Source organism: Bidens hawaiensis, unplaced genomic scaffold (assembly GCF_021521415.1).
Source record: "Bidens hawaiensis isolate Kalapana, Puna unplaced genomic scaffold, B.hawaiensis_p1.1 tig00026819_1, whole genome shotgun sequence".
NCBI lineage: Eukaryota > Viridiplantae > Streptophyta > Magnoliopsida > Asterales > Asteraceae > Bidens > Bidens hawaiensis.
The window spans coordinates 179,958-206,879 of NW_027494311.1; the positions used below are offsets into that span (position 1 = coordinate 179,958).

Genomic DNA, 26,922 nt, shown 5'->3' on the forward strand with positions numbered 1-26,922 from the left:
TAAAGAATTCCCAAGGTTTAAGTACCAACACGATCTGGTTAGGGGTGTTCTATTTGACAAATTTAGGCGGGGCCGAAATTTCTATTAAGAAAGAAGCACGTGTGAATTTCTTGACTGTCCTGTTGGATGGAAGATCATCTCTACAACTGACTGACATTTTGGTCTTTGGATGAATATGAGGAAAACACGCTTGTATGTATCTAACATGGGTTTCCATCTAGTGGGCTTAGGGAGTGATGGTTTCACGGTCGATCAAGCTGCTAAAAGCCGCTTCATGCAAGGTGACTAAACATATATAGGCGTGTCTAGAAAAAAAAAACATGTATCTATACCATAATGTTATAATTCAAAAATCAGTCAATACAATTTTTAAAAAATTGAGTTTTGCAATTCAAAAGGTGCTTGCGGTGCAACCTGTTGCCCGTTTATCTATAACTTTTTAATAAATATAAGAAAGACATACGATGTTCATACACCATCATTGATCTTCACACACCATTTTTCGCCTCGTATAGGGCTATACGGGCCCATATAGGACTTGAGTTGTGTCAAAATGCATCAGGTTCTAGACGAGCAGTCGAAGACCTATGACTCATACAAGGTTATACGGGGTCGTATATGCTAGACACGGGCATATAAACCGGTTAACCGAACTGGTTTGAAATCGATTATGTTAAAACATGTTCCAAACTTGTTAACTAATCCAAAACCGATCAAACCCTAACAAAATTGATCAAAACCTCGTCAAGAAACCGGTTTTAACCCGAACCAAAGCTGATCATAAACCGTTTTGGCTTTTGTTGACCAAACAGAACCAGTTAAAACCCAAACTCATTTTGAGTTTTAAACCGATTGATGCATCTTAAATATAAGGTAAAAAACTGTTTTGCATGTTCCTTTCGTACACTTGTTAATCATACGTGATTCATACGGTCGTATGACCCTATACAAACTGTATAGACATGATGAAATATAAAACCAATAAGTTTACAAGTAAACAAATTTTTGATGAATTAAATCGAAAAATATGACATTTATTATTATTTCCATCCATTTAGCCAGTCATCAGTCCCTTAGCTAACAATAGTATAACCAGAACTCTCCAGAACTCACCAACTATAACTATATAAAACTATAAAACCCTAATCCCCAAATCAATTAATATTCTTTCATTTTCCGATCACCAATGGCCGACGAAGCCAAAGCCAAAGGCAACGCCGCCTTCTCCTCCGGCAACTACACCGCCGCCATCCAACACTTCACCGACGCAATCAACCTCAACCCTACCAACCACGTCCTATACTCCAACCGCTCCGCCGCTTACGCTTCCTTAAACCAATTCTCCGACGCCTTAACCGACGCACTCAAAACCGTCGATCTAAAACCTGACTGGTCCAAAGGCTACTCTCGGCTCGGCGCGGCTCACCACGGCTTGAAGCAATACGACGACGCCGTATTGGCGTACAAGAAAGGCTTGGAAATTGATCCGACTAATGAGAGTTTGAAATCTGGGCTTAAGGATGCTGAGTCGGCACGTGCGGCGAGTGCGAGGTCACGTGCGGGTGGTTCGAATAATAATAATAATCATTTGTTTGGTGATGCGTTTGGGGTGGATATGTGGGCCAAGCTTACGGCGGATCCGGCTACGAGAGTGTATATGCAGCAGCCGGATTTTGTTAACATGATGAAGGATTTGCAGCGGAACCCCAATAATTTGAATCTCTATTTGCAGGTATTTTGGTTTAAAATTTTTTTTTTTTTGAAAAATATTAAAATTTAAATCTGTAATTGTAGGCTATTAATTTAAATTATGCTTATATACCAATTATAATCAGTGCTGTAGAAATCGTTAGGCGCTCTACTAATTGGATAGGAATTTATATGCAGTTTTTCAAATATAAAAGTATATACCAACTTTGATGTATAAAATTTTCCATTTTGACAGAATATCGAGTAATAGGGGATTAGTCGGCAACTAGGCGGGATTTTTACAACCATCCCAGTTATAATTACCTTCTATTAAAAATTGAATCTGCAATTGTTGGCTATTTAATTGTATTTTTGGATTTAAATTATACTTATATACCAATTATAATAAACTCTTTAAGAAGTATTAAAATTTGAATATGTAATTGTAGGTTATTAAATGTAATTGTAGGTTATTAATTGTATTTTTGGATTTAAGTTATACTTTATATACATAATAATATAATTAACTCTTAAAAAATATTTAAATTTGAATTTGTAATTGTAGGTTATTAAGAAGTGTATATTTGGATTTAAATTATTATTATTTACCATTTATAATAAACTCTCAAAAAAATAAATTTTGAATCTGTGTTTGGAGGCTATTGTCAGTTTGCCTTTTGTTTTGATGTAAAAAGATATATGTTATTTTGGATTTGAATTATATTATATGCCAGTAGTAATAAACTCTTTAAAACAATTGAAATTTGAATATGTAATTTGCAGACTGTTGTGTGTTTTGCCTTTTAATAATATATTTGGTTTTGAATTATACTTATATAGTAGTAATAACAAGTTCTTTAGAAAAATAAAATTTGAAATTGTATTTGCAGGATCAAAGAGTTATGCAGGCGTTGAGTGTGTTGTTGAATGTTAAGATGCAAACTCATGCTCCTGGAGATGACGTGGAGATGCCGGATTCTCCGTCTAAAGAGAGGAAACGTCCTGCTGATGAAACAGAGCCGGTAAAGGAGAAGAAGCGAGAGCCGGAACCGGAAGCGGAAGCGTCACTGGAACAGGAGGTGGAATCAGCTATGGTGACTGAGGAGGAGCGGGAGATTAAGGAGAAGAAAGCACAGGCTCAGAAGGAGAAAGAGGCTGGGATTGCTGCTTACAAGAAGAAGGATTTTGAAACCGCTATTGCGCATTATACAAAGGCTATTGAACTGGATGATGCTGATATTTCGTTCCTCACGAATCGAGCTGCTGTGTATCTAGAGATGGGAAAGGTATGCACATCTTTTATATTTTTTTTCTTTATTCTGAATTTTGTGAATGTGAAAGCTAAAAGTTTGAAATTTTGATTATTCGTCATGCATGTGTAGTGTTATGATGCCTTCATGTAGGGGTGTGCATGAAACCAAAAACAACTATCCGAAACCGAAAAAACCAGAAAACCAAACCGAAACAAAAATCGGCTGTTTGGTTTTATGTTTTTTGTAAAAATCGAACTTATGGTTTGGTTTTGATTGTGCATGCAATAAAAATTGAACCGAATTTACAGATTTTCATTATTATTTATTTTAAGTAGTTTATAGAAATTTAATAAATATTTAATATAAATATTTTAGCCTAGATGTATAATAGTCAATTACTTATTGTAACTTAGACAAGTTCAATGTTTTTGGGCCATATTTTTCGGCCCAAAGATTTCAAACTGAAATGGCAAAACCAAAAAACCCAAGCCAAATGTTTTTTAAAAAACTCAGAAACTGAGGTATTGATTTTTGGTTTGGTTTTGGCCCAAACTGAACTGTGCACTCCCCTAGTCTTCGGATTATCATTTTTGGCTTTGAAATTTAATGTCACGCTATAGAAGTAGTAAATCAAGTTTCTATAAATCTCAGTATGATGAATGCATCAAAGATTGTGAAAAAGCTGTGGAGAGAGGAAGAGAGCTTCGTTCGGAATACAAGATGGTTGCAAGAGCTTTAACAAGGAAAGGAACTGCATTGGTCAAACTGGCAAAAACCTCTAAAGACTATGAACCTGCAATTGAGACTTTTCAAAAAGCTCTTACAGAGCATCGTAATCCCGACACACTGAAGAGGCTTAATGATGCAGAGCGAGCAAAGAAGGAACTTGAGCAACAAGAATATTATAGCCCTGAACTTGGTGAAAAAGAACGTGAAAAAGGTTTGATTTTTATTTCCAGTGCTTAATTTGCTTTAATTTTTAAGTAGTTGATTTGCTAATTGAATTACAAACAACTTTCAGGAAATGGATACTTTAAGGAGCAGAAGTACCCTGAGGCTATCAAGCACTACACAGAAGCTTTGCGAAGGAATCCCAAAGACGCTAAGGTATATTTTTGGTCTCAAGATTCTCATTAATGGCTAAAAATTGAAAATATTGTGGGATTAAATCCTCATCTTTCTTAAATATATGCACATTTTCATGATGGTGATGCAAAGGTATAGTTTTGGTCTCAAGATTCTCAATAATGACAAACAATTGAGAATCTTATGCGATCGAAGCATCATTTTCGTTAAAGGCAAGCGCATTTTCATGGTGTTTGGTTTCTTGTTAACAGGCATACAGTAACAGAGCTGCTTGCTACACTAAACTCGGGGCAATGCCAGAAGGTTTGAAGGATGCAGAGAAGTGCATAGAAATTGATCCAAAGTTCTCAAAAGGATACACACGAAAAGGTGCAATCCAGTTTTTCATGAAAGAATTTGACAAAGCTTTAGAGACGTATCAGGAGGGTTTGAAACATGATCCTCAGAACCCCGAGTTGCTTGAAGGCGTAAGAAGGTATAATCATAACTCTTTACCACTTTACCTAGTTTTTGTAGTGACAGTTAACGTGATTGCCTGTTATTTGCAGCTGTGTTCAACAAATTAACCGAGCCACCCGTGGGGATTTGACACCTGATGAGCTAAAAGAGAGACAGGTTTGTGGATCGATTATTTATAACGCTCAAATCCTCATCATTTAGCGGTGTAAAACGATGCTAATATTCCTGTAATTGTAATAACGTTTACAGGCAAAGGCTATGCAAGATCCCGAGATTCAGAATATTCTAACGGATCCTGTTATGGCACAAGTATGTTTTGTTTCTTTGGCTTTGTAAAATGTTGTTTTTTTCTTATAAGTTGTAATATTTTGGATCTTTGATGCTTGGTTACAGGTTTTGAAAGATCTACAAGAGAACCCGAAGGCTGCGCAGGATCACATGAAGAATCCTTCAGTGATGAACAAGATACAGAAGCTGATTAGTGCTGGGATTGTGCAGATGAGATAAAATGTTTCTTGATTATTCATTTGTTTGGTGGTAGATTAAAACTGATAAAAAGTTTTTGTTTTGTTTTGTATTGTTGAGGGATGGTGATTTTTGTTTTCAACTTTTGGGTCATCCAAATGTACGTGTTATCATTTTTTTGCTATATTCGATAAGGCTTAGTGGCAAGTTTAGCCACTTAGGTGTTAACACAACATGATTTATTAATTTAATTAGTTGTGGTTACATAATATCATCCCAAGTATTTGTTCAGACCTACTATTAAACCGGTTCAAGAAGATGGAACTTGGCTTCTATATATACATTAGAGGGTAGACAGACAATGCTTGTAATAATAGTGTCAAGATCGTATGATATGTAGAACTTATGTGTGATTATCAACATGTATTCACATTTTCTAGGCCTTACATGACGACTTGTTGCCGCTAAAGGTTCGACCAGGTAGACCCTATTTTCAGATGGGTTAATTCATACCTTTACTTGGGTGTTAGAAGGTTCATTGCAACTTCATTAAAATAAGTTTCTCTAGTAATGAAGCACAAAAACAAAATTTGGACATTGATATCTTCGTACCAAATGAATTAATTAACATATAGTTTTTGTAATCTTATTATTGTCGCGACCATTGTTCCCCGACTGTACAATATTTTTGCTGCAATACAGCTAGAGTACGTGCTTCTTGTTCGGGAAAACCTAAGCAAACCTTTACAGTATATATATGTCGACGCGAATACGTTTAACCTCATCGAATCATCAATCTTCTTGTTCAATATGGCGAACGGGAACATAGTCTTCCAACTCAAATTATTACTACTAATTGTGTTTGTGGTACAATACTCCAAAGCTACCCGGTCAAGCTTGTTCCACCCTTTCAGTTCTACTAATGACCAACAAGGAAACGGTACTACATGGGCGGTTCTTGTTGCTGGTTCAAACGGGTACGGAAATTATCGTCATCAGGTGAGTAGTTTCTTTGGGAAAATGATCAAAATGTCCATTTGACCAGTCAAATAAATAAAATGTCCATTTGATCAGCCTTTTCTTATGTGTTATTAACTTATTATAATATTTCAGGCAGATGTTTGTCACGCGTACCAAATACTAAAGCGTGGAGGGTTGAAGGATGAAAACATAATTGTCTTTATGTATGATGATATTGCCAGTGATCCAAACAATCCAAGGCCGGGTGTCATAATCAACAAACCCAACGGCTCAGATGTCTACGCGGGCGTGCCAAAGGTACGCTATCTTATTTTATTATTAGTTCAGCTGTGAAAGAAAAAAAAAACGGTTCGTAAAAGTTTTCCTTAAACCATGTCAGGATTATACTAGTGAAAGTGTGACAGCGGACAATTTCTTCGCTGTGCTTCTTGGCAATGTGTCAGGGGTTCAGGGTGGAAGTGGAAAAGTTGTAGCAAGCAAACCGGATGATAAGATATTCGTCTATTTCACTGATCATGGCGCCTCTGGACTTCTTTGTAATTAATCACATTTTCATCATTTTGTTTTCTCAACTATATGAAAATGTATCTTTATTTACAAAACTTGTTGTGTTACTTGCCAAAGGTATGCCGACCGGTCCTTTCATTTACGCAAATGATTTTATCAAAGTTTTGGAGACAAAGCATGCAATGGGAACCTATGATGAGATGGTAAATAACTAAATACATTTTGCTCTCGATTTAATAGCGATCATTGATCTAGACGAAGAAACTAATAATTTGAATGTTAAATGTAGGTTTTATATGTTGAAGCATGTGAGAGTGGAAGTATATTTGAAGGTCTGTTGGCTGCAGATTTGAACATCTATGTGACAACAGCATCTAATGCAAATGAGAGCAGTTGGGCCGCATATTGTGACGGTATGTAATCGATTAAGTGCTCGCTGCATGTTTGAATTATCCTCAAGATATTGTCCTGATACAAACACTCTCCTCCAGATCCGGAGTTCGACACTTGCTTAGGTGATTTATATAGTATTTCATGGATGGAAGATAGGTATACACATTTTTAACTTTTAAAAACCAACATAAAACACTTGCTACAAATATTATATAAGTTGCTGATTTGTTTTGTTGTTTTTTACTTTTGGCTCTTAGCGACTCGAAAGATCTAACGGTTGAAACTTTGAAACAACAATACTTAGCGGTTGGTGTTCGTTTTTTTTTTCTTGTTTTAACTTTTATGAATGAGCAAGCATTAATTTGAAACAAAGTTATGCAAAATAATATGTAGGTGAAGATAAGGACTTACAATAACCATTCTTCTTATGGATCTCATGTGATGCAATATGGTACGTTAGGAATAAGCGATGAGACTGTTTCGGTTTATCAAGGTTCTGCTCCAGGGAAATTCTCCGCAAGCCCATCTTCTGACCCCATGGATGTTATTAACCAAAGAGATGCGGATCTTTATTCAATGTGGCAAACGGTATGTATGCTTAAAAAATATGATTGACGCCTTTCTAGCAGCGAATTGATTTCATTACATATTGTATGCAGCACAAGAAATTAGCAGAAGGATCACAACAAAAGGAAGAACTACACAAGAAAATTAAGGAAATAACGGCACATAGGGCACATTTGGATAGTAGTGTCGGTATGATCAAAAGTTATTTATTAGGTGACGGCCAAGGATCAGTGAGAGACGAAGGATCGTCCCTTGTGGACGATTGGGGATGTCTCAAATCTATGGTACGTAAATACAAAAAAAATTATTTTATCACAAAATTTAATTTACTGATGTTGTTTGTTAACTTACTGAACGTTTTGGACTGATTTAAGGTTCGGACGTATGAGAAATACTGTGGATCATTGACTCAATATGGCGTGAAACATACACGAACATTTGCTGATTTATGTAACAATGGATTTACCGATGTAGACATGGATAAAGCCACAAAGCACATATGTAGCTCGTACAAAATGGGGCGATGGAATCCTGCTCTTGTCGGTTACAGTGCTTGATCGATACCTTTGAAACCACTCGTTGATCATCAAAGGAACGAAGAACTGTTTTTTTTGTTGTTAAAAATTGTCAATGATTAATAATGGTTGCCCAAGTTGGAACCAAAGATCAAATTGAACATTTTCTTGTTGGATTACTGATCTATTGTATTCTTGTAATTGTTGTAGTAATAATAAATGCATGAAGAAGATATTCTAACCAACCTTCATTTTTATTAATCAGTAACAGTCTTTTACAATATCTCTTTTTGATTAATGGATATGATATTGTTACATGTAATGCCTAATATAAGGTAGGAAATGTAAGAAACCTCTTTATTTCAATTGGAGCTTTTGACATGCCGATCGTCAATGCACAGAAGAAATCGAGCCATGGTTTATAAAATTAAACAAAGTTTCGTTTTACCATACCTTTTAGAAGCATTTTTGATACATATACATCATCTTTAATATCTAAATGACGGTATCGTTTTCGTTATTATGCGAACTGGACTAGACCGTACTAGGTAACACCAATTCATTTAAAAAATAATGGAATAAACACGAATGGTTAATTTTAAGCGATGAGAAAGCCAGTTAAACATATGCTTAATTGTTGAACGGTTGATTTGGTTGTTGGTTAGTTTGTTAATAGTTTTTCAAAGGGAGGCACTTCTATAAAGAAGTGAAGATGTAAATATGAAGCTATAAGGAAATTGAAAAACGTTCAAAACTTCAAATGATTCGAACGTGTGAAGTTGAGAAGAGCGTTAAGTTTTGCCAATTCATCCGACACGTGTTAATGGTATATTTTTTAGTTAGATGTCAACATGCTTCTATAACGGCTAACTCAAACACCCTCAAATTAAATGCTTCTAATTATATTGTGAACAGTCTATCTTAAGTCTAGAACATTCAACCACTTGAATATGAACACATTATAACACACCTTAATAATATCAGGCTATGAGTTTTTGGTAATTATATGTCATTCACATTAATCATTTAACTAAATCATTATATTTTCGATCTAAAGAACCTACTGGAAAATACTTTTTACAATAACACCATTTTAAAAAGACTAAAAAAAACGATATTTATGGGTGTGTGAGTTTGTCGCTAAAAAATACGTTTCTTTTGTTATAGACGCCTAGCCAAATCTAAAGATGGATATTTCATACCTTTACTCGGGTTAAATATGTCGTTGTAAATCGATTAATTAAAAAAAATTTCAACTAATGAAGCCAAAAACAAAATTTGGACATTGATATCTTCGTACCAAATGAACATATAGTGTTTGTAATATTATCATTGACCATTGTTTCTGGTACAATCTTTTTGTCCGTAATATTACTAGCCAGCCAGCTAGAGTTAGGGGTGTTCATCGGATCGGATAACGGATTATTCGGGTTATTCGGTTTGGGTTATTCGGATTTGAAAATTTTTGGACCCTATCCGAAATCCGATCCGATCCGAATTAGGAATATTTCTATCCGATCCGAATCTATCCGAATTCAATTTGGATCGGATTCGGATATATCCGAATAATCCGAAATTATCCGAATAATCCGAAATAAACCTAAAAAAATTTCCTATTTTTTTGTTCCTAACATTTAATATTTTAAAATCACAATAAACATATAAAGCGGAAAATACGAATTACTCTTAACACAAATTTTAAGTTTAAACTTCAAATAATAGTCTAATAAATATCCCAAACCGAAAAATAGCACTAAAATCATGTTTTTTATTCGGATTAAACGGATATCCGAATAACCCGAACAATCCGAATTTTTTAAATTTCCATATCCGAATCCGAATTAGTTATTCGGATATTCGGATTGATCCGATCCGAATATCTGAATAAGAATTCGGATCGGTTTATTTGGGTTTCGATTTTGGTTCTGATTTCGGCTTTTTTCGGTTTTCTTGAACACCCCTAGCTAGAGTTTCTTGTTTGAGAAAACCTAAGCAAACCTTTACAGTATATATATATACATGTCAACATGAATCCATTTATATCATCAATCTTCTTGTTCAATATGACGAACCGGAACATAGTTTTCCAACTCAAATTGGTACTACTAATTGTGCTTGTTGCGCAATACTCCAATGCTACACGGCCAAGCTTGTTCCATCGACTCCTCTCTAATGAACCGTGATGATAGCACTACGTGGGCAGTTCTTTTTGCGGGTTCAAATGGGTACGGAAATTATCGCCATCAGGTGAGTATTTCTAAGTAAATCTAGCTTGACTTGATGATGAAATCTTAGATAAAGAAATAAATTCGTTATGTTACTGGAAGTAAAACTAAAAAATAAATTCGTCAACACTCGACTACAAAAAAATTAGAATATTAAAAAAAAACAACCAAAAAAACATAACTAAAACAAAAAAGAAAAGAAAGAAGAATGATTTGATGACGTGGCATGGAAGGTTTCTTGTCTTCTAATCTTTAGTATAAATGTTATTCCTGATGGATTCATCCATCATTAGATGATCTAACATAACATACTTCTTATATGTTTAATGCAATTCAGGCAAATGTTTGTCACGCATACCAGATACTAAAACGTGGTGGGTTGAAGGATGAAAATATTATTGTGTTTATGTATGATGATATTGCCAATGATCCAAGCAATCCACGACCAGGAGTCATAATCAACAGTCCCAACGGCTCAGATGTCTACGCTGGTGTGCCAAAGGTTTAAATACAATGCATACATTGCTTGTGAAAATATAAAAAAAAGTGCATTAATGTTTTCTTTAAATCATGTTAGGATTATACTGGTGTAAGTGTGACCGCGGAAAATTTCTACGCTGTGCTTCTTGGCAATGAAACGGGGGTTAAGGGTGGAAGTGGGAAAGTTGTAGCGAGCAAACCCGAGGATAGGATATTTGTGTATTACACAGATCATGGTGGCCCTGGAATTCTTGGTAAACATGCTTTCATCATTTTTTGTTCTCTAACTAATATGAAAATTAATGTTTATTCTTTATTGACAAAATTACTATGTTAATTATTACCAAAGGTACACCGAGCGGACCTTACATTTACGCAAATGATTTTATCAGAGTTTTGGAGACAAAACATGCAATGGGAACCTATGATGAGATGGTAAGATATGCATTTTGCTAGTGATTAATTTAACACTAATTACTGATCTGGATACAGAAAGTAATAATTTGAATGTTGAATGTAGGTTTTATATGTTGAAGCATGTGACAGTGGAAGTATTTTTGAAGGTCTGATGCCTACTGAAATGAACATGTATGTGATAACATCAACTAAACCAGATGAACTCGGCTGGGCCACATATTGTCCTGGTATGAACCCCCCTCCACCTCCGGGGTTCGATACTTGCTTAGGTGACTTATTCAGTGTTTCATGGATGGAAGACAGGTATTACTTTTTGGTTTCTTTTTACATATATAGAGTGATTGCAGGGCTGGCCCTGGGGAGGGCGGGGTAGGTGACGGTCCGAGGCCTGATCTCCAAGATCATTTTCAGAAATTATATATAAAATCTGTATATTTTAAAGAGAACCAATCGCAGCCCAAGTTTAGGCCCATTAAAAAAAAATACGCACATTTTATAAGTCCCAGTTTAAGTCCATTTAAAACTTTAAACGCAAATAAAAAAGTTTGAACTTAAGGACCCATATTTCTACTCGCCCTTGGCCAAAAAATTATAACGATTTTCAGGGACGGCTCTTGTATCTTACATCATTTATTAAATTTAGCAAACGTTAGCATTAGAATGAGTAGTATTTTCTTGTGGTTATTGATTAATTATGCTATTGATTTGGCCTCTTGTTTATGACTTTTGGTTCTTAGTGACTCTCATGATTTAAGGCAAGAAACTTTGGAACAACAATACTTAAAGGTTGATATTAGAGCTTTCTATACTTGATGTTAATGAATTAGCAAGTGTTTAATTGAAACAAAAGTGCATACAATATTATATAGGTGAAGACAAGGACTTACAATAACGGTTCTGATGAGGGATCTCATGTGATGCAATATGGTACAGTACTAGGAATAACCAATGAGACTGTTTCGGTTTATCAAGGTTCTACTCCTGGTAACTTATCCGCAAACCCATTTCAATCTTCGGACCCAATGGGTGTAATTAACGAAAGAGATGCGGATCTTTATTCAATGTGGCTAAGGGTATGTATACTCAAAATACATGTGATACTTATTCGATATGATCGACCCCTTTATAGCATCGGATTGATCAATGTCATTTCATATTCTTTGTAGCACAAGAAATTAACAGAAGGGTCACAACAAAAGGAAGAACTATCCAAGCAAATCAAGGAAATAACGGCACACAGGGCACATTTGGATAGTAGTGTCGATATGATCAAAAGTTACTTAAGTAACGGACATAAATCAGTGAGAAACGAAGGATCAGCCCTTGTGGACGATTGGGGATGTCTCAAATCTATGGTGAAAACGCAAAATCTCTCTTTTATATTATCGCAATTTAATTTATTAACGTTAGTTGTTAACTTACTGAACGTTTTGACTGATTAAGGTTCGGACATATGAGAAATACTGTGGATCATTGACTCAATATGGCATGAAACATACTCGAACATTCGCTAACTTATGTAACAATGGAGTTACTAACAATGCCATGAATGAAGCTTCAAAACACGCATGCAGCACGTACAAAATGGGACGATGGAATCCTGCTATTGTCGGTTACAGTGCTTGATCATTACATATTTTGCATGATGAAACCTGTGGTAGACCCGAAGAGCTGTTTTTGTTTTTATTTTTATTTTGTAATAATGGTTACACCAGTTGGAACCAAAGCTCAATCTGCATGCATGGTTAATCTTGTTTGATTACCATACTATCTTGTAATTGTTGTGGTAAAAATAAATGGAGGAAGAAGATTTGTTAATTAACAAGCTTTCATTTTTATAAGGTATATGATAAGTCACCAATCCCACTTTCATCACAAGCCCACGTTCATTTAGCTTGCATACATATTTTGTCAATTTCATTTAGTGGGTGTGTTTGGGATTTCCTTTTGAAGCCTTCCTTTATTTTTGGCAAAAGTTAGAAAAGTCACAATGTTGTGACTTTTAGAACTTGGACAACTTTTACTACCAAAAATCTTGTTTTCCCCACTAAAACTTTATATCTTTTTCAAAAGTAAAAGTGTAAAAGTCGGCTCCAAAAAGGATACCCAAAACCCCGTTAGTATTCACGTATGAATACATGTTAATTCAGAGACGTAAGGGTTGTTTGGCAACTGCTGAATCATTAAATGTTGAATGAATAAGAGGTCATGAATGGTTAAGAGACTCTAAACCAGTAAGATCATAACAAGTTAAAGTCTGTTTTGTTGGACCTCTGAATCATTGTGTAAAATGACTATCTTACCCCTCTAAACTATTTTGTGCTGGATGGAATGTATTTGTTTGGTAACTTTGAATGGTAAATAGTTATAAAAAGAATTGATCATGAACTAGCATGGAGCCCTTTTATGGTCATTTTTATTGTAGCATTCCAAATATGTTTATGGACGAAAGTGGTCTAATTGAACTAATAGCTTAGGAGTGTTGCAATATGGAAGTAAAATTGCAGCCATACTATTTTATAGCTCGTTAAATAACAATTGCTCGTGAAACCTACCTACCCTTTTATAAATTAAATTACGATAATATACAAGAGAGATTTTGAGTTTTCACCATAGATTTGAGACATCCCCAGTCATCCACAAGGGGAGATCCTACGTTTCTCACTTATTTATGTCCGTTACTTAAATAACTTTTGATCATATCGACACTACTATCCAGATGTGCTCTATGTGCAGTTATTTCCTTAATTTTCTTAGTTAGTTCTTCCTTTTGTTATAACCCTTCTGCTAATTTCTTGTGTTGCATAGAATATGAAATGACATCAACATGATGCTCAAAATCATATAGAATTAGATTCACATGTATTTTGAGTATACATACCCTTAGCCACATTGAATAAAGATCTGCAACTCTTTCGTTAACTACACCCATGGGGTCGGAAGATTGAAATGAGTTTGCGGATAAGTTCCCAAGAGTAGAAGAACCTTGATAAACTGAAACAGTCTCATTGGTTATTCCTAATGTACCATATTGCATTACGTGAGATCCTTCATCAGAACCGTTATTGTAAGTCCTTGTCTTTACCTATATAATTATATTGTGTATGCTTTTTATTCAAACACTTGCTAATTGATTAAAATTAAGTCTAGAAAACTAAAATAAAAGCTCTAATATCAAACTTCAAGTATTGTTGATCCAAAGTTTCATGCCTTAAATATTGAGTCACTAAGAACAAAGTCAGAAACAAGCGACCAAATCAATAGCATAATTAATAATAACCACAAGAAAATACTACTCATTCTAATGCTAACGTTTGCTAAATTTAATCAATGATATCAGCTACAAGAGTCGTCCCTTAGAATCGTTATAATTCTTTTATCCAAGAGCGAGTAAAAATATAGGTCTTTAAATGCAAACCTTTTTATTTGCGTTTAAAGTTTTAAATGGACTTAAATTGGGTAAATGTTGATCTCAAAAAGTATTTAATCAAATTAAATTCCATTGTGTTGTTGCATCTTCGGAACATATAACTTAAATAAGGTTACGCTTGCTACTAATATATAAAAGTGGATGGGAGCTTAAACTTTAATTTCCGTTTTAACTCATTTATCTTAAGATCATGCATAGTCATAAAGCCTCACCCACATTCATTATGCGTCACGTGGTGCCCAGCCAGAGTTATGACTTTTTACAAAAATAGGGTGTAGTCATAAAGCCCCACCCCATGCATTATGCGCCACGTGGCGCCCAGTCACTTTTACACCTTTTGTTTTGTTTTTAATTTTTTATTAGGAATAATCAAATAATAATAATATTTTATTAAATAAATATTATATTAAAATAAAAAAAACTACTCGTCGTCGTTGTCGTCCTCGTCGTCGTCGCCCTCTTCGCCCTCGTCGTCTTCGTATTCATCGTCTTCGCCCTCGTCGTCGTCTTCATCATCGTCTTCATTGTTGCCCTCGTTTTCACCAGGCAAAGGCCGATTCATCCAAAGATATTGGACCAAATCCTTCTTTAGTGCGTTATGTATCTCTTTTGACCGCACGAAATCCGAGTTTTCAAGTCTTTGCTCCATACTTGCTGGAGTTCATGGTAGATCTGGGTCCGATATGAAAGTTGGACATACTGCTCTTCACTTGTCCTCGATGATCATGTTATGCATTATGATACACGCATACATAGCACATTTCATTCTTTCTAAAGACCATAGACGACAAAGGATTTTTAACAAAATGTCATCGTTGTTGAAGAACACCAAAACACCTCTCGATATCCTTTCTCGCAGACTCTTGCACTTTCTTAAAATACTGTCTTTTTTCATCCATCGGGTCTCTGAATGTTTTAACGATTATCGCATACTCTGGATATATTTCATCACCCAGATAGTACCCATGATGGAAGAACTTATCGTTAGCCCAAAATGAAGCGACGGGAACGGTCCCATATATGTAACTCTCCATCACATGAGACTGCTCTAAGACGGTTTTGTCATTGTTGGAACCGGGAACACCAAAGAATGCCGACCAAATCCAAAGGTCGTATGAAGCAATCGCTTGAAGGCTGACCGTTGGTCCCTTTTGGTCACCTCGTGTGTATTGACCTCGCCATGCAGTTGGACAATTAGCTCATTCCCAATGCATGCAATCTACACTCTCTATCATGCCGGGGAAACCATGCACCCTTGTATGTGCCTCGTAAAGACGTTGTAGATCATTCCAGTTGGGCTCTCTCAGATAATGTGGGCCATATAGTTTCAATACTCCTATATTTTACATAACTTTTATAAAATAATTGATTAAAGTCAAGTTATATAATTATTAAAAAAAAAATAAAACGTATCGTAACAAAAATACTCCAAGGTGTCCCGAATGTTTTATCTGTCATCTTTAAATACTCGTCGTTGATGTCGAGCACGCGTACGACTGACATAACCTTATGAATAGTCGTGAATCCTAGCGTCCCTCGACCGTCCGGCTTTCGCTTAAAGTAATCAAGCTCACGCTCCAAATCATTGGTGATGTGCATAAATAAATTTTTAGACATCCGAAAACGACGCCTAAAGGTCTTCGGGTTCTTGTATCTCGGCGAGTCGCAGAAGTAATCCGCCATCAACCGGTTGTTGACTTCGGTACAATCTCGTTCAATATATGCTCTTATTGAAACCGGAGGTGGTGAAGAGCTAATCGCACTCGTAATGGAACTTATATAAGTTGTCGCGAGCACAATCGCACTCGTAACCGCCTCTTCCTCGTCGTCTTTGGCTTGTTGGTCGGGCCCGAAAAACCTTTTATATATAGATGGAGGATCCATTTATAGTGAAGTTTGTGTGAAGAAATATAGAGTTGAAAGAGATATTTCATAAATTTGATGAATTTGATTGGGGATGAATTGGTTTAATATATAGAAAATAAAAATTTTTTTATGAGTCTATTTGTGCTGGTTCTACTTAAGCAGTTAGTCAAATCAAACAATCAATTATCCCTATCCCTATCGTTCACATATCTTTTCTTTCTCATTAACATATATCATTTAATCATACTCTTTACCTTTACTGATCTTGCTTGAGCGACACATGGCATTCTTGAACTGGCATCTTCTTTCCTTTCTTACTTAAATCCCATTCTCTGTTCGAGTCTAAGCATGTAGGATGCTTAAATCTCTCGAACTTTGCTCTGATACCAACTTGTAAGGCCCCGAACCCGGTAGCCCTACTTTCGTGTTGGATTTACTCATAAACGCAGTTCTAAATATCAGAGTTAATTAAAACATTCGCGAAATATAAAAGCTTTCATAAAACACTTCATAATAAAACACGTCTTGTCTTAAAACATCATTTTGTCTTTCAAAATAAACGAAACATTAAACTTAAACGTCTTGAGTCTTCCGATGCCAGCCTCTTATTCAGTGCCACGTGTCTCCTCAAGCGAGCTGCCTCATCCTACTCACCTGCGTGCATACTAAAAGTCAACTACGCTGAGTGAGTTCTAGTTAATCACATAATCATACAATACCTTCTTACATTTCATACTTAACCTCTTAACTTTCTTTCATACACACATAATTGCATATACTTTCATTCTTACCTTCATACTTTCTTTACATACATAATCATACGTTTTAAAAAGCATTTCGCCCTATAACCTCACAGATATTATAAGGGTCTGGTCCCTAACATCACAGATATTATAAGGGTCTGGTCTCTAACATCACAGATATTATAAGGGTCTGGTCCCTCTTTCCTCGAATATTAGTAGGGTTCGGTTCCCTAGTTCTCGAATATTAGTAGGGTTCGATTCCCTCTTCGTTACCATACAACCATACATCATACCTCGAGTATTATTGGGGCCCGGTACCCTCTTCGTAACCATACAACCATCCTTTCATTCTTTATTAACTTTATCACATTCATACACATAAGCATACATATCATACTTACCTTATACATAGCGTTACAACCTGACAGTACATGCAATATCCGAAGATCGTTCACGTACCATCAAGCAATCATTCATACATATCACATCATTCACATAAGGCATACACTTATCTCTTAGGATAAGCGTATTAACAAACATATCGAGTATGCACACAGCCCCGAAAACATAACACATAAATGGGGCTAGAAACTCACCTGAATCCTGTTACGCTCTCCGTTAATCGTTATTCCCTTCTTGAGCTGTGCACGGCTAACTGTATAATATTTACATGTATCAACTAACTACTACTACTCATGTTGTATTTCTATCTTTATACAACCCACAACGAACGGGGGTCCGGGGGCAGTCATCAGGCGAACTTAGCTTTAGGCGAAGTTAAACCTTAGGCGAACTTAGATTTGCAGGCGAAGTTGTCATCAGGCGAACTTAGCTTTAGGCGAAGTTAAACCTTAGGCGAATTTAGCTTTAGGCGAAGTTAAACCTTAGGCGAACTTAGCTTTGCAGGCGAAGTTGTCATTAGGCGAACTTAGCTTTAGGCGAAGTTAAACCTTAGGCGAACTTAGCTTTAGGCGAAGTTGTCATCAGGCGAACTTAGCTTTGCAGGCGAAGTTCATCAGGCGAACTTAGCTTGCAGGCGAAGTTGTCGGCTGCAGCTACTGTTCGTCCTTAATCATCTTCGTTTCTTAACCAAATAACTCGATTTAGGTATCCACGGAATCGTCTGACCAGTGCCTACAAACCCCAACCATCAAATCGACCTAACATCGATGTTTAAGGGGTGCGATTTAGGCATATAGGTTACGGGTTCTTTTATCAATCGATTAACCCATCAATTCTTAACCATTTTCAGTAAGTTTAGCTTTGTTGGATTCGTTTTTACCATACAAACACAGATCTATCATTTCTATACTAATCCAAACCTAAACGAACAAGTTCTCGATATAAACGTACCGTAAACGAGTCGAACTACGAACACGAGCTGGTCTTTGATGTTGCTTTGGTTCGTCACGACGATCTAGCACCAACAAGCTTGGGTCCTCGCCTTTGGATCTTGGTTCGGGTTGTGTGTGTGTTTTGGAGTGTGTATGGAATATGTGAGAATGAGGATTAAATGGTGATTAATGGTATTTATATTTAGGGATCATGGGCTTAAGCCCATGGACTCTCCTTCCTTCTTTCATAACCCAAGTCCATAACCCATATCCATTACCCAACACTAGCCCGACCCATACCAACTCCTACTCTATTTATTTATTTTCCGATAACCCGAGTAAACTTTCCCTCTATTATTAAGTAGTACAATTAATATTATTTTGGAAATTTCGGGATGTTACAAGTCTTCCCTCCTTAAAGAGGTTTCGTCCCCGAAACCTAGCTTATTTCTTTAAAAGGAATACGTTTGTAAAAGGAATACCTTTTTCTTTATAATCGCACACTTTATTGAATCACCTTTGCTTTCTGAGTTATCCTTCTTACTCCTGACTTGTAGTCATCGAGCGGTGATCATGTGTTTTAGCTATTAAGGTAGCTTGTCCATGAGGCCCTCAATGTGCCAAGTCTCATCTCACCTTCCCGAGGAACCTTGTTTTATATAATAACGCTAACTCCTAAGGCGACGCTTTACCCTCACACAACTATTTATCATAACCAACACGCATTCAAGATAAATTCATAGGTCGTTCATACAAAATCACAAGAAATCACAAATACTTCATAACATAAAAGGAAATCATTCAAGCTTACTAAAAAAACATAGGTTCAATTGTAACATAAAACACTCTTTAACTACTAAACATAAAACAACTGTGACATGCCACTTATTCTCCTGCAACCTCCTCAGCAGCTAATAGACCATCCTTTCACGCATCTCCTCTTCCTCCCCCCCACTGCCACGGCTTCTCCACACTCCCTAGCTATGTGACCTGACTTACCACACTTGTAACACTTCTGGTCCTCGGTGCATTCACGGGAGATGTGCCCCTTCCTCCCACATCGGTAGCACTGATTTGGACCAGCCTTGCATTCCCCCAAGTGCATCTTCCCGCACACCTTACATGCTTCCTTTCCTGCCATCTTCTGTGTCTTTCTCCCTGCACACTCCACGACATCCTTAGCTCTTTTAGTTCCTTTCCCTTCTTCCTCATCTTCCACTTCCACATCATCCGCCGCCAGATCAACATAGACCATCTCCGCCAACTCGAGCGCAGACTCAAAGGTAACAGGTTTGTTGGCCCTGACTAACATGCGGACCTTCTGGGGAAGTCCTCTAACGTAGCACTTGATCCGTTTCGCCTCGGTGTTCACCATGTCAGGAACCAGCCTAGACATGCGGTTGAATTCAGTGGTGTACTCACGATGTGTCATCATACCGGCCTTTAAATTCAGGAACTTCATCTCCGTCCTTTCAACCTCGGCATCTGCACACAACTTCTTCATCACCAACTCTTTCAGATCGTCCCATCTCAACGCCTTGATCTCTTCTTGGGTCTTCCTCTGCTCCACACTCTCCCACCAATACATAGCCTCATCTTCAAATGATTGGGTGGCATAACCGACAGCTTGGTCAGGACGACACTCGCTGATTCGGATAATTTTATCCATGGCGGTTATCCATTGAAGAGTAGCGATTGCGTCCCCTAAACCAGTCAGCTTAGGCGGGTCACAACCTTTGAAGGACTTATAGTTGCAACCGCCTCGGCCCCTCTTCCTATCATCAACTTTCACAGACCTCACCTCACTTGAATCACCCTTTTCCCTCTCATCATCTTTCCTACCATCTCCACCTGCCCCTTCAACAGTTCGTTCATGGCTTCCAGCAGATCTTTCGAGATTCAGGTTCTTCACAGCAACAACTACAGCTTGAACAATGGCTGCTTGAACTGCAGGGCTAAGTTGAACCTCTTCGTTGTTGTTCTGGTCTCCTCCAGCTGCGCTTCCTTCATCTTCGGTGTTAGAAGCTGTCTCAACCGAAAGTTGCTGGACACGACGAGGCCTGCCGCGTCGTCCAGTGCGACCTCCAGCTCCAGCGATGTCTCCAGCTCCAGCCATCGTATTCTAAAAGGGAAAACACAAACGTCATCACTCAAGGAACTATTTAGTACAAGGATAGCAAGGCTAACAGGTAATAACAGTGGCCAGCTGTGACTAGCTGATCACGTTGCTTTCCGTGTCCTATACACTTCCCTTTATGAGTCTATTTGTGGTGGTTCTACTTAAGCAGTTAGTCAAATCAAACAATCAATTATCCCTATCCCTATCGTTCACATATCTTTTCTTTCTCATTAACATATATCATTTAATCATACTCTTTACCTTTACTGATCTTGCTTGAGCGAAACATGGCATTCTTGAACTGGCATCTTCTTTCCTTTCTTACTTAAATCCCATTCTCTGTTCGAGTCTAAGCATGTAGGATGCTTAAATCTCACGAACTTTTCTCTGATACCAACTTGTAAGGCCCCGAACCCGGTAGCCCTACTTTCGTGTTGGATTTACTCATAAACGCAGTTCTAAACATCAGAGTTAATTAAAACATTCGCGGAATATAAAAGCTTTCATAAAACACTTCATAATAAAACACGTCTTGTCTTAAAACATCATTTTGTCTTTCAAAATAAACGAAACATTAAACTTAAACGTCTTGAGTCTTCCGATGCCAGCCTCTTATTCAGTGCCACGTGTCTCCTCAAGCGAGCTGCCTCATCCTACTCACCTGCGTGCATACTAAAAGTCAACTACGCTGAGTGAGTTCTAGTTAATCACATAATCATACAATACCTTCTTACATTTCATACTTAACCTCTTAACTTTCTTTCATACACACATAATTGCATATACTTTCATTCTTACCTTCATACTTTCTTTACATACATAATCATACGTTTTAAAGAGCATTTCGCCCTATAACCTCACAGATATTATAAGGGTCTGTTCCTAACATCACAGGTATTATAAGGGTCTGGTCCCTAACATCACAGATATTATAAGGGTCTGGTCCCTAACATCACAGATATTATAAGGGTCTGGTCCCTAACATCACAGATATTAGAAGGGTCTGGTCCCTCTTTCCTCGAATATTAGTAGGGTTCGGTTCCCTAGTTCTCGAATATTAGTAGGGTTCGATTCCCTCTTCGTTACCATACAACCATACATCATACCTCGAGTATTATTAGGGTCCGGTACCCTCTTCGTAACCATACAACCATCCTTTCATTCTTTTATTAACTTTTTCACATTCATACACATAAGCATACATATCATACTTACCTTATACATAGCGTTACAACCTGACAGTACATGCAATATCCGAAGATCGTTCACGTACCATCAAGCAATCATTCATACATATCACATCATTCACATAAGGCATACACTTATCTCTTAGGATAAGCGTATTAACAAACATATCGAGTATGCACACAGCCCCGAAAACATAACACATAAATGGGGCTAGAAACTCACCTGAATCATGTTACGCTCTCCGTTAATCGTTATTCCCTTCTTGAGCTGTGCACGGCTAATTGTATAATATTTACATGTATCAAATAACTACTACTACTCATGTTGTATTTCTATCTTTATACAACCCACAACGAACGGGGGTCCGGGGGCAGTCATCAGGCGAACTTAGCTTTAGGCGAAGTTAAACCTTAGGCGAACTTAGCTTTAGGCGAAGTTAAACCTTAGGCGAACTTAGCTTTAGGCGAAGTTAAACCTTGGGCGAATTTAGCTTTAGGCGAAGTTAAACCTTAGGCGAACTTAGCTTTGCAGGCGAAGTTGTCATTAGGCGAACTTAGCTTTAGGCGAAGTTAAACCTTAGGCGAACTTAGCTTTAGGCGAAGTTGTCATCAGGCGAACTTAGCTTTGCAGGCGAAGTTCATCAGGCGAACTTAGCTTGCAGGCGAAGTTGTCGGCTGCAGCTACTGTTCGTCCTTAATCATCTTCGTTTCTTAACCAAATAACTCGATTTAGGTATCCACGGAATCGTCTGACCAGCGCCTACAAACCCCAACCATCAAATCGACCTAACATCGATGTTTAAGGGGTGCGATTTAGGCATATAGGTTACGGGTTCTTTTATCAATCGATTAACCCATCAAATCTTAACCATTTTCAGTAAGTTTAGCTTTGTTGGATTCGTTTTTACCATACAAACACAGATCTATCATTTCTATACTAATCCAAACCTAAACGAACAAGTTCTCGATATAAACGTACCGTAAATGAGTCGAACTACGAACATGAGCTGGTCTTTGATGTTGCTTTGGTTCGTCACGACGATCTAGCACCAACAAGCTCGGGTCCTCGCCTTTGGATCTTGGTTCGGGTTGTGTGTGTGTTTTGGAGTGTGTATGGAGTATGTGAGAATGAGGATTAAATGGTGATTAATGGTATTTATATTTAGGGATCATGGGCTTAAGCCCATGGACTCTCCTTCCTTCTTTCATAACCCAAGTCCATAACCCATATCCATTACCCAACACTAGCCCGACCCATACCAACTCCTACTCTATTTATTTATTTCCCGATAACCCGAGTAAACTTTCCCTCTATTATTAAGTAGTACAATTAATATTATTTTGGAAATTTCGGGATGTTACACTACATCTCCTAAAACTCGCTCAGAACTCCATAGATTCAAGGTTGTTATTTCTTATGTATTCTTGAAGTTTTGACTTCTCAAGTCAAACTAACTATAATCTTTCATTCTAACTTGTTCATCTAACATTACTAACTCTTGAATATGGTGGTACAACATATATATAATACACACCCCTTGTTTCCTTTATTTGTTACTTCACCGACTCTGGTTGGTTAAGTTTCAAATGTCATAAGGCAAGACTTCATGGAGGACTTCGTGTTCTTGATATATATTTACACACACATAACTTATTATACATATCACTTATGACTAACTTCTAACCCTTTAGTTTGTTCATCTTATTTACAAGTTTAATGGTGTGGGTTTGTATAAGACTAACCTCGGTTTAACCGAAACTAGTCCAAACCGGAAACCGAACTTTTATTTACTAGTTTTGTTAAAATAGTTGTTTAAACATGTTTGTTGCTAGATTTGAGTTTCAAAAATCATTTTTACAAGTTCTTTGATATTAAGCATATGGAATCCATCTATGAACTCGTTGGGAGATGGAAACCAAACTAAACCGAAACTTTTGCTTAAAAGACTTGTAGTTAACTTTTTTTGTTGTAAAATTTAAGTTTTCTTCATTTATAAACCAATATACAAGTTCTATGATATTTGGGCATGTAGAAACCATCTATGAACTATTTGTGAGATGGAGACCGAACCAAACCGAACTATACCAACTTTTACTCGCTTAAGACACACAAGTGTGTTTTAGCTATCAAGACTTGTATATTTCTTTAAAAAAACAGTTTACTAACCGATTTTAATTATTTTCTTAAGTACTTGGAATAGTTGGATCCAACTTGATCTCATAACATAGTTTGGACCGACAAAACCGAACACTCGCTTAACGTGCGTTGTTAGTTCTAAACAATAGATCTACATACTTGGTTAAGTGTTAGTATGTTTTAATGAGTTATCTCATAACAATTAATATTTTGGAAAGTTGACTTTGGGTTAGACCATTTGTCAAGACCCGAACCGACAACCCGAACACTCGTTAAAAACCCGTTTTAGTATCTTTAGCCTAATAGAACTTGCATTTTAGCATTTTCCCCACCTTATTACTTAACATTGGTTAAGTAAATATTAAGGTTAGATACTTTAACCCGGTTTTGAGCAAACTTACATTTTTTAAAAGGGTTATTATTATAAATTCTTAAATAGTTACATTTTAAACCTTGAACTTTAATTGATTAGTTTTTGCAACAATTATTTTATTTAAAGATCTTCAAGACAACCTTTCTAAATCCAAGACTTTCTTTTATTTAGGCTTCATACGTTAAACTCGTCCTTCCGGCAAATCTCCAAATAATCAATCTTTCAAGTTTATTACTTGAACGTGAGTAACTTCATACCCCGTTTTCTATCTTTTATTTTGGGGGTGACATTTCAACTTATCTAAACTAAATGTTTTATACTTGGGTCTTAAACCACAAACGTTGTTGTATACCTTACTTGATTAATTGCTCGATTTGGTGTTCTATGCTTATTTGACTATGTGTTTATCTCTTTTGGATGGTGGAACTATAAATCCTAGACCATTTGGCAACCCCTCATGGCAAGGTGTCGTTAACGTAATGCAATTAACGATAACTATAAAATCCTAAACTATTTGGCAACCCCTTATAGTTGGGTGTCGCTAACATGTTAGCGATAACTATTTATCCAAGTTTATAGCTATTATCTATGGTTTTGTATACTAGTTTTGTGGCTTTTCATACTATATATCTATTGTTCAAGCTTATGAATTGCTCACCAACCTTTGTGTTGATAAACTTTATTTTATGAAATGTTACAGGTTTGCATCTAGGTTGATTATGGAGTTCGGTGAAGTAAACGTCACAAATACCGTTAGGATATTAGCAAAAATGAACAATATTTGATTTGCTATATTTTGTTATATTTTGTTGTATTTGAGTTATGAATATTTGGTTATGTGACATTTTCGATGTTGTGAAATGAAATGAGTTTGTTAAATATTGTCGTTTTAAATAGTGTCATGCGCTTATGAGCAATCGTTGCACCCCGGCATGTTCCGCCGCCTTTGGTCGGGGTGTGACAATAAGCTTGCCATCTCACTAAAAAAAATGCCACATCAACAGCAAAACTAACGGGGTTAAGATCCGTTAAGTTCGGGAGTGACAGAAGAAAATAGGTTACAAGTTGAGAGTGATGGGAGACAAATTGTTAGTTGGGAGTGTTCCTTATCAACGGGTAAAAGTTCGGAGTATTTAAAACCAATACCCCTTTTTTTAAAGATAAGTTGAACTAATTAGGCTTATAACATGTTTTAACCATAATCAAAGTTGACAGTTTATTTTTAATGTCCTAAACTCATTTTACTTATTACTCATCTTAATCTGAACAAAACTTTATTTTTTTTATAATGACCTAAACCCAGTTGGCTTACATCCCATTATAACTCGAACACATTTTAACATATCAAAGTCCTCGATCATTAACTCGAGAAAATAAAAATATTAAAAAACTGATCGAAACTCATTTTGTTGGGCATTTTGACCTGAACCCAATCTACTATGTTAGCCACGGTTATTCGGGAGTCTTTTAAAACCTTCATAAACGACCAAAGTTTTAATGTCCACCCAGAGCCAAAATTGATATTTTTTAAATGACCTGGATTCATTTTGCATATAATTGTTTTAACGCAAACCAAAAACACTTTTTTAAAGATGACTCAAACTCATTAGTATACTTATAACATGTTTTAACCAAAACCAAAACTGACAATATTTTTTAAGTGACTCAAACTCATTTTATTTATTGCATGTTTTGGCCTAAACAATATTTTAAACTTTTTTTATAATGATTTAAACTTATTTGGCTTACATCTAGTTATAACTCGTAGACGTTTTGACATGTCAAAGTCCTCAATCGTTGACCCGAAACAATAAAAGTATTTTAAAGAAAATGATCAAAACTCATTTTGTTGGCATTTTGACTTGAACCAAAATTGATATATTATTTTAAATGACACGAAATCATTTTGGTTATAAGTTTATAACATACTACATTGGAACGTAGACAAAAATAAACACGTTGTAATTGTATGTTTGAAATCTATTAAAACGAACTATTTCAAAGATATAAATGAAAAACAAAGAAAAATAATATATGATTATATGGGTAAACTTAAGGGAATGGAAGAGTAATTATTAATTAAATTTACTATATTGAATATAGTTGCAGGGTTAAATTTGTAATTATATTTTAGGTTCATAATTACGTATTTGAGTTGTACTCTTATGCTTAATTGACTTGTACATTATAATCAACACCTCAAAATAAAACAAAATTTACATTGAAACGTCAACAAAAAAACATATTGCAATGGTAAGTTCGCTTTTGTTTAAAACACAATATATTCAAAGATATTGAAGAAATAATTTTTTTAATGAATTTGTCAATTAAATGGGTAAAGATATAGGGTTTATGTTTAACTACTTTACAAATTTACAAAGTTGTATTGAAGTTGAAGGATTATTTTTTGTAATTATTTTCTAAAGTAGACACTGTTAACCGTAAAATGATGTAAAAATACAATATTGTCCTCAAATTTTCAAATTTGTATGCATTAGTGATTGTATTTTATGCAAGTGTGATTATACCTCTTAAAATTTAAAAGATCCTTCACTCATGCTTTATATATAGTATAGATAAACAAAAAATATTAAATTTAATATTTCGGATAGTTCGGATACGGATAATCGGATAATCCGGATACGGATTCGGATTCAGATACTTTTGAACACCCCTAATAGATATGTCCTTTTTTT

The 26,922-nt window shown here is 36.1% G+C and overlaps 2 protein-coding genes and 1 pseudogene across 3 annotated transcripts; all 3 read left to right on the forward strand.

The window, feature by feature from the left end:
• The first annotated feature begins 1,141 nt into the window (after positions 1 to 1,141).
• LOC143574002 (hsp70-Hsp90 organizing protein 3-like) lies at positions 1,142 to 5,162 on the forward strand. The gene is made up of 8 exons (XM_077058741.1): positions 1,142 to 1,732; positions 2,580 to 2,975; positions 3,594 to 3,882; positions 3,964 to 4,049; positions 4,280 to 4,503; positions 4,577 to 4,643; positions 4,737 to 4,796; positions 4,881 to 5,162. Exons 1-8 carry the CDS (start codon positions 1,187 to 1,189, stop codon positions 4,992 to 4,994), a joined length of 1,782 nt encoding a protein of 593 aa, XP_076914856.1. The 5' UTR covers positions 1,142 to 1,186; the 3' UTR covers positions 4,995 to 5,162.
• A 525-nt stretch (positions 5,163 to 5,687) lies between these two features.
• LOC143574004 (vacuolar-processing enzyme-like) lies at positions 5,688 to 8,134 on the forward strand. The gene is made up of 10 exons (XM_077058742.1): positions 5,688 to 5,951; positions 6,066 to 6,230; positions 6,313 to 6,469; positions 6,558 to 6,643; positions 6,730 to 6,853; positions 6,932 to 6,989; positions 7,091 to 7,139; positions 7,227 to 7,421; positions 7,493 to 7,684; positions 7,775 to 8,134. The coding sequence occupies exons 1-10, from the start codon at positions 5,763 to 5,765 to the stop codon at positions 7,955 to 7,957; spliced, it is 1,398 nt and encodes a 465-aa protein (XP_076914857.1). The 5' UTR covers positions 5,688 to 5,762; the 3' UTR covers positions 7,958 to 8,134.
• A 1,844-nt stretch (positions 8,135 to 9,978) lies between these two features.
• Positions 9,979 to 12,722, forward strand: LOC143574003 (vacuolar-processing enzyme-like; annotated as a pseudogene). Its single transcript, XR_013142513.1, has 9 exons — positions 9,979 to 10,162; positions 10,478 to 10,642; positions 10,718 to 10,874; positions 10,970 to 11,055; positions 11,141 to 11,340; positions 11,775 to 11,823; positions 11,907 to 12,110; positions 12,204 to 12,392; positions 12,481 to 12,722. The product of XR_013142513.1 is annotated as a vacuolar-processing enzyme-like (transcript).
• Positions 12,723 to 26,922: the final 14,200 nt, after the last annotated feature.

Bases quoted from the DNA above. Each gene is read 5' to 3' on its own strand.
- LOC143574002 (XM_077058741.1), top strand. From the start codon at position 1,187: ATGGCCGACGAAGCCAAAGCCAAAGGCAACGCCGCCTTCTCCTCCGGC. The intron at 2,976-3,593 runs GTATGCACATCT...TATAAATCTCAG, and splicing joins TGTATCTAGAGATGGGAAAG to TATGATGAATGCATCAAAGA. The intron at 4,504-4,576 runs GTATAATCATAA...TGTTATTTGCAG, and splicing joins TTGCTTGAAGGCGTAAGAAG to CTGTGTTCAACAAATTAACC.
- LOC143574004 (XM_077058742.1), top strand. From the start codon at position 5,763: ATGGCGAACGGGAACATAGTCTTCCAACTCAAATTATTACTACTAATT. The intron at 6,644-6,729 runs GTAAATAACTAA...TGTTAAATGTAG, and splicing joins TGGGAACCTATGATGAGATG to GTTTTATATGTTGAAGCATG. The intron at 7,140-7,226 runs GTTGGTGTTCGT...AATAATATGTAG, and splicing joins TGAAACAACAATACTTAGCG to GTGAAGATAAGGACTTACAA.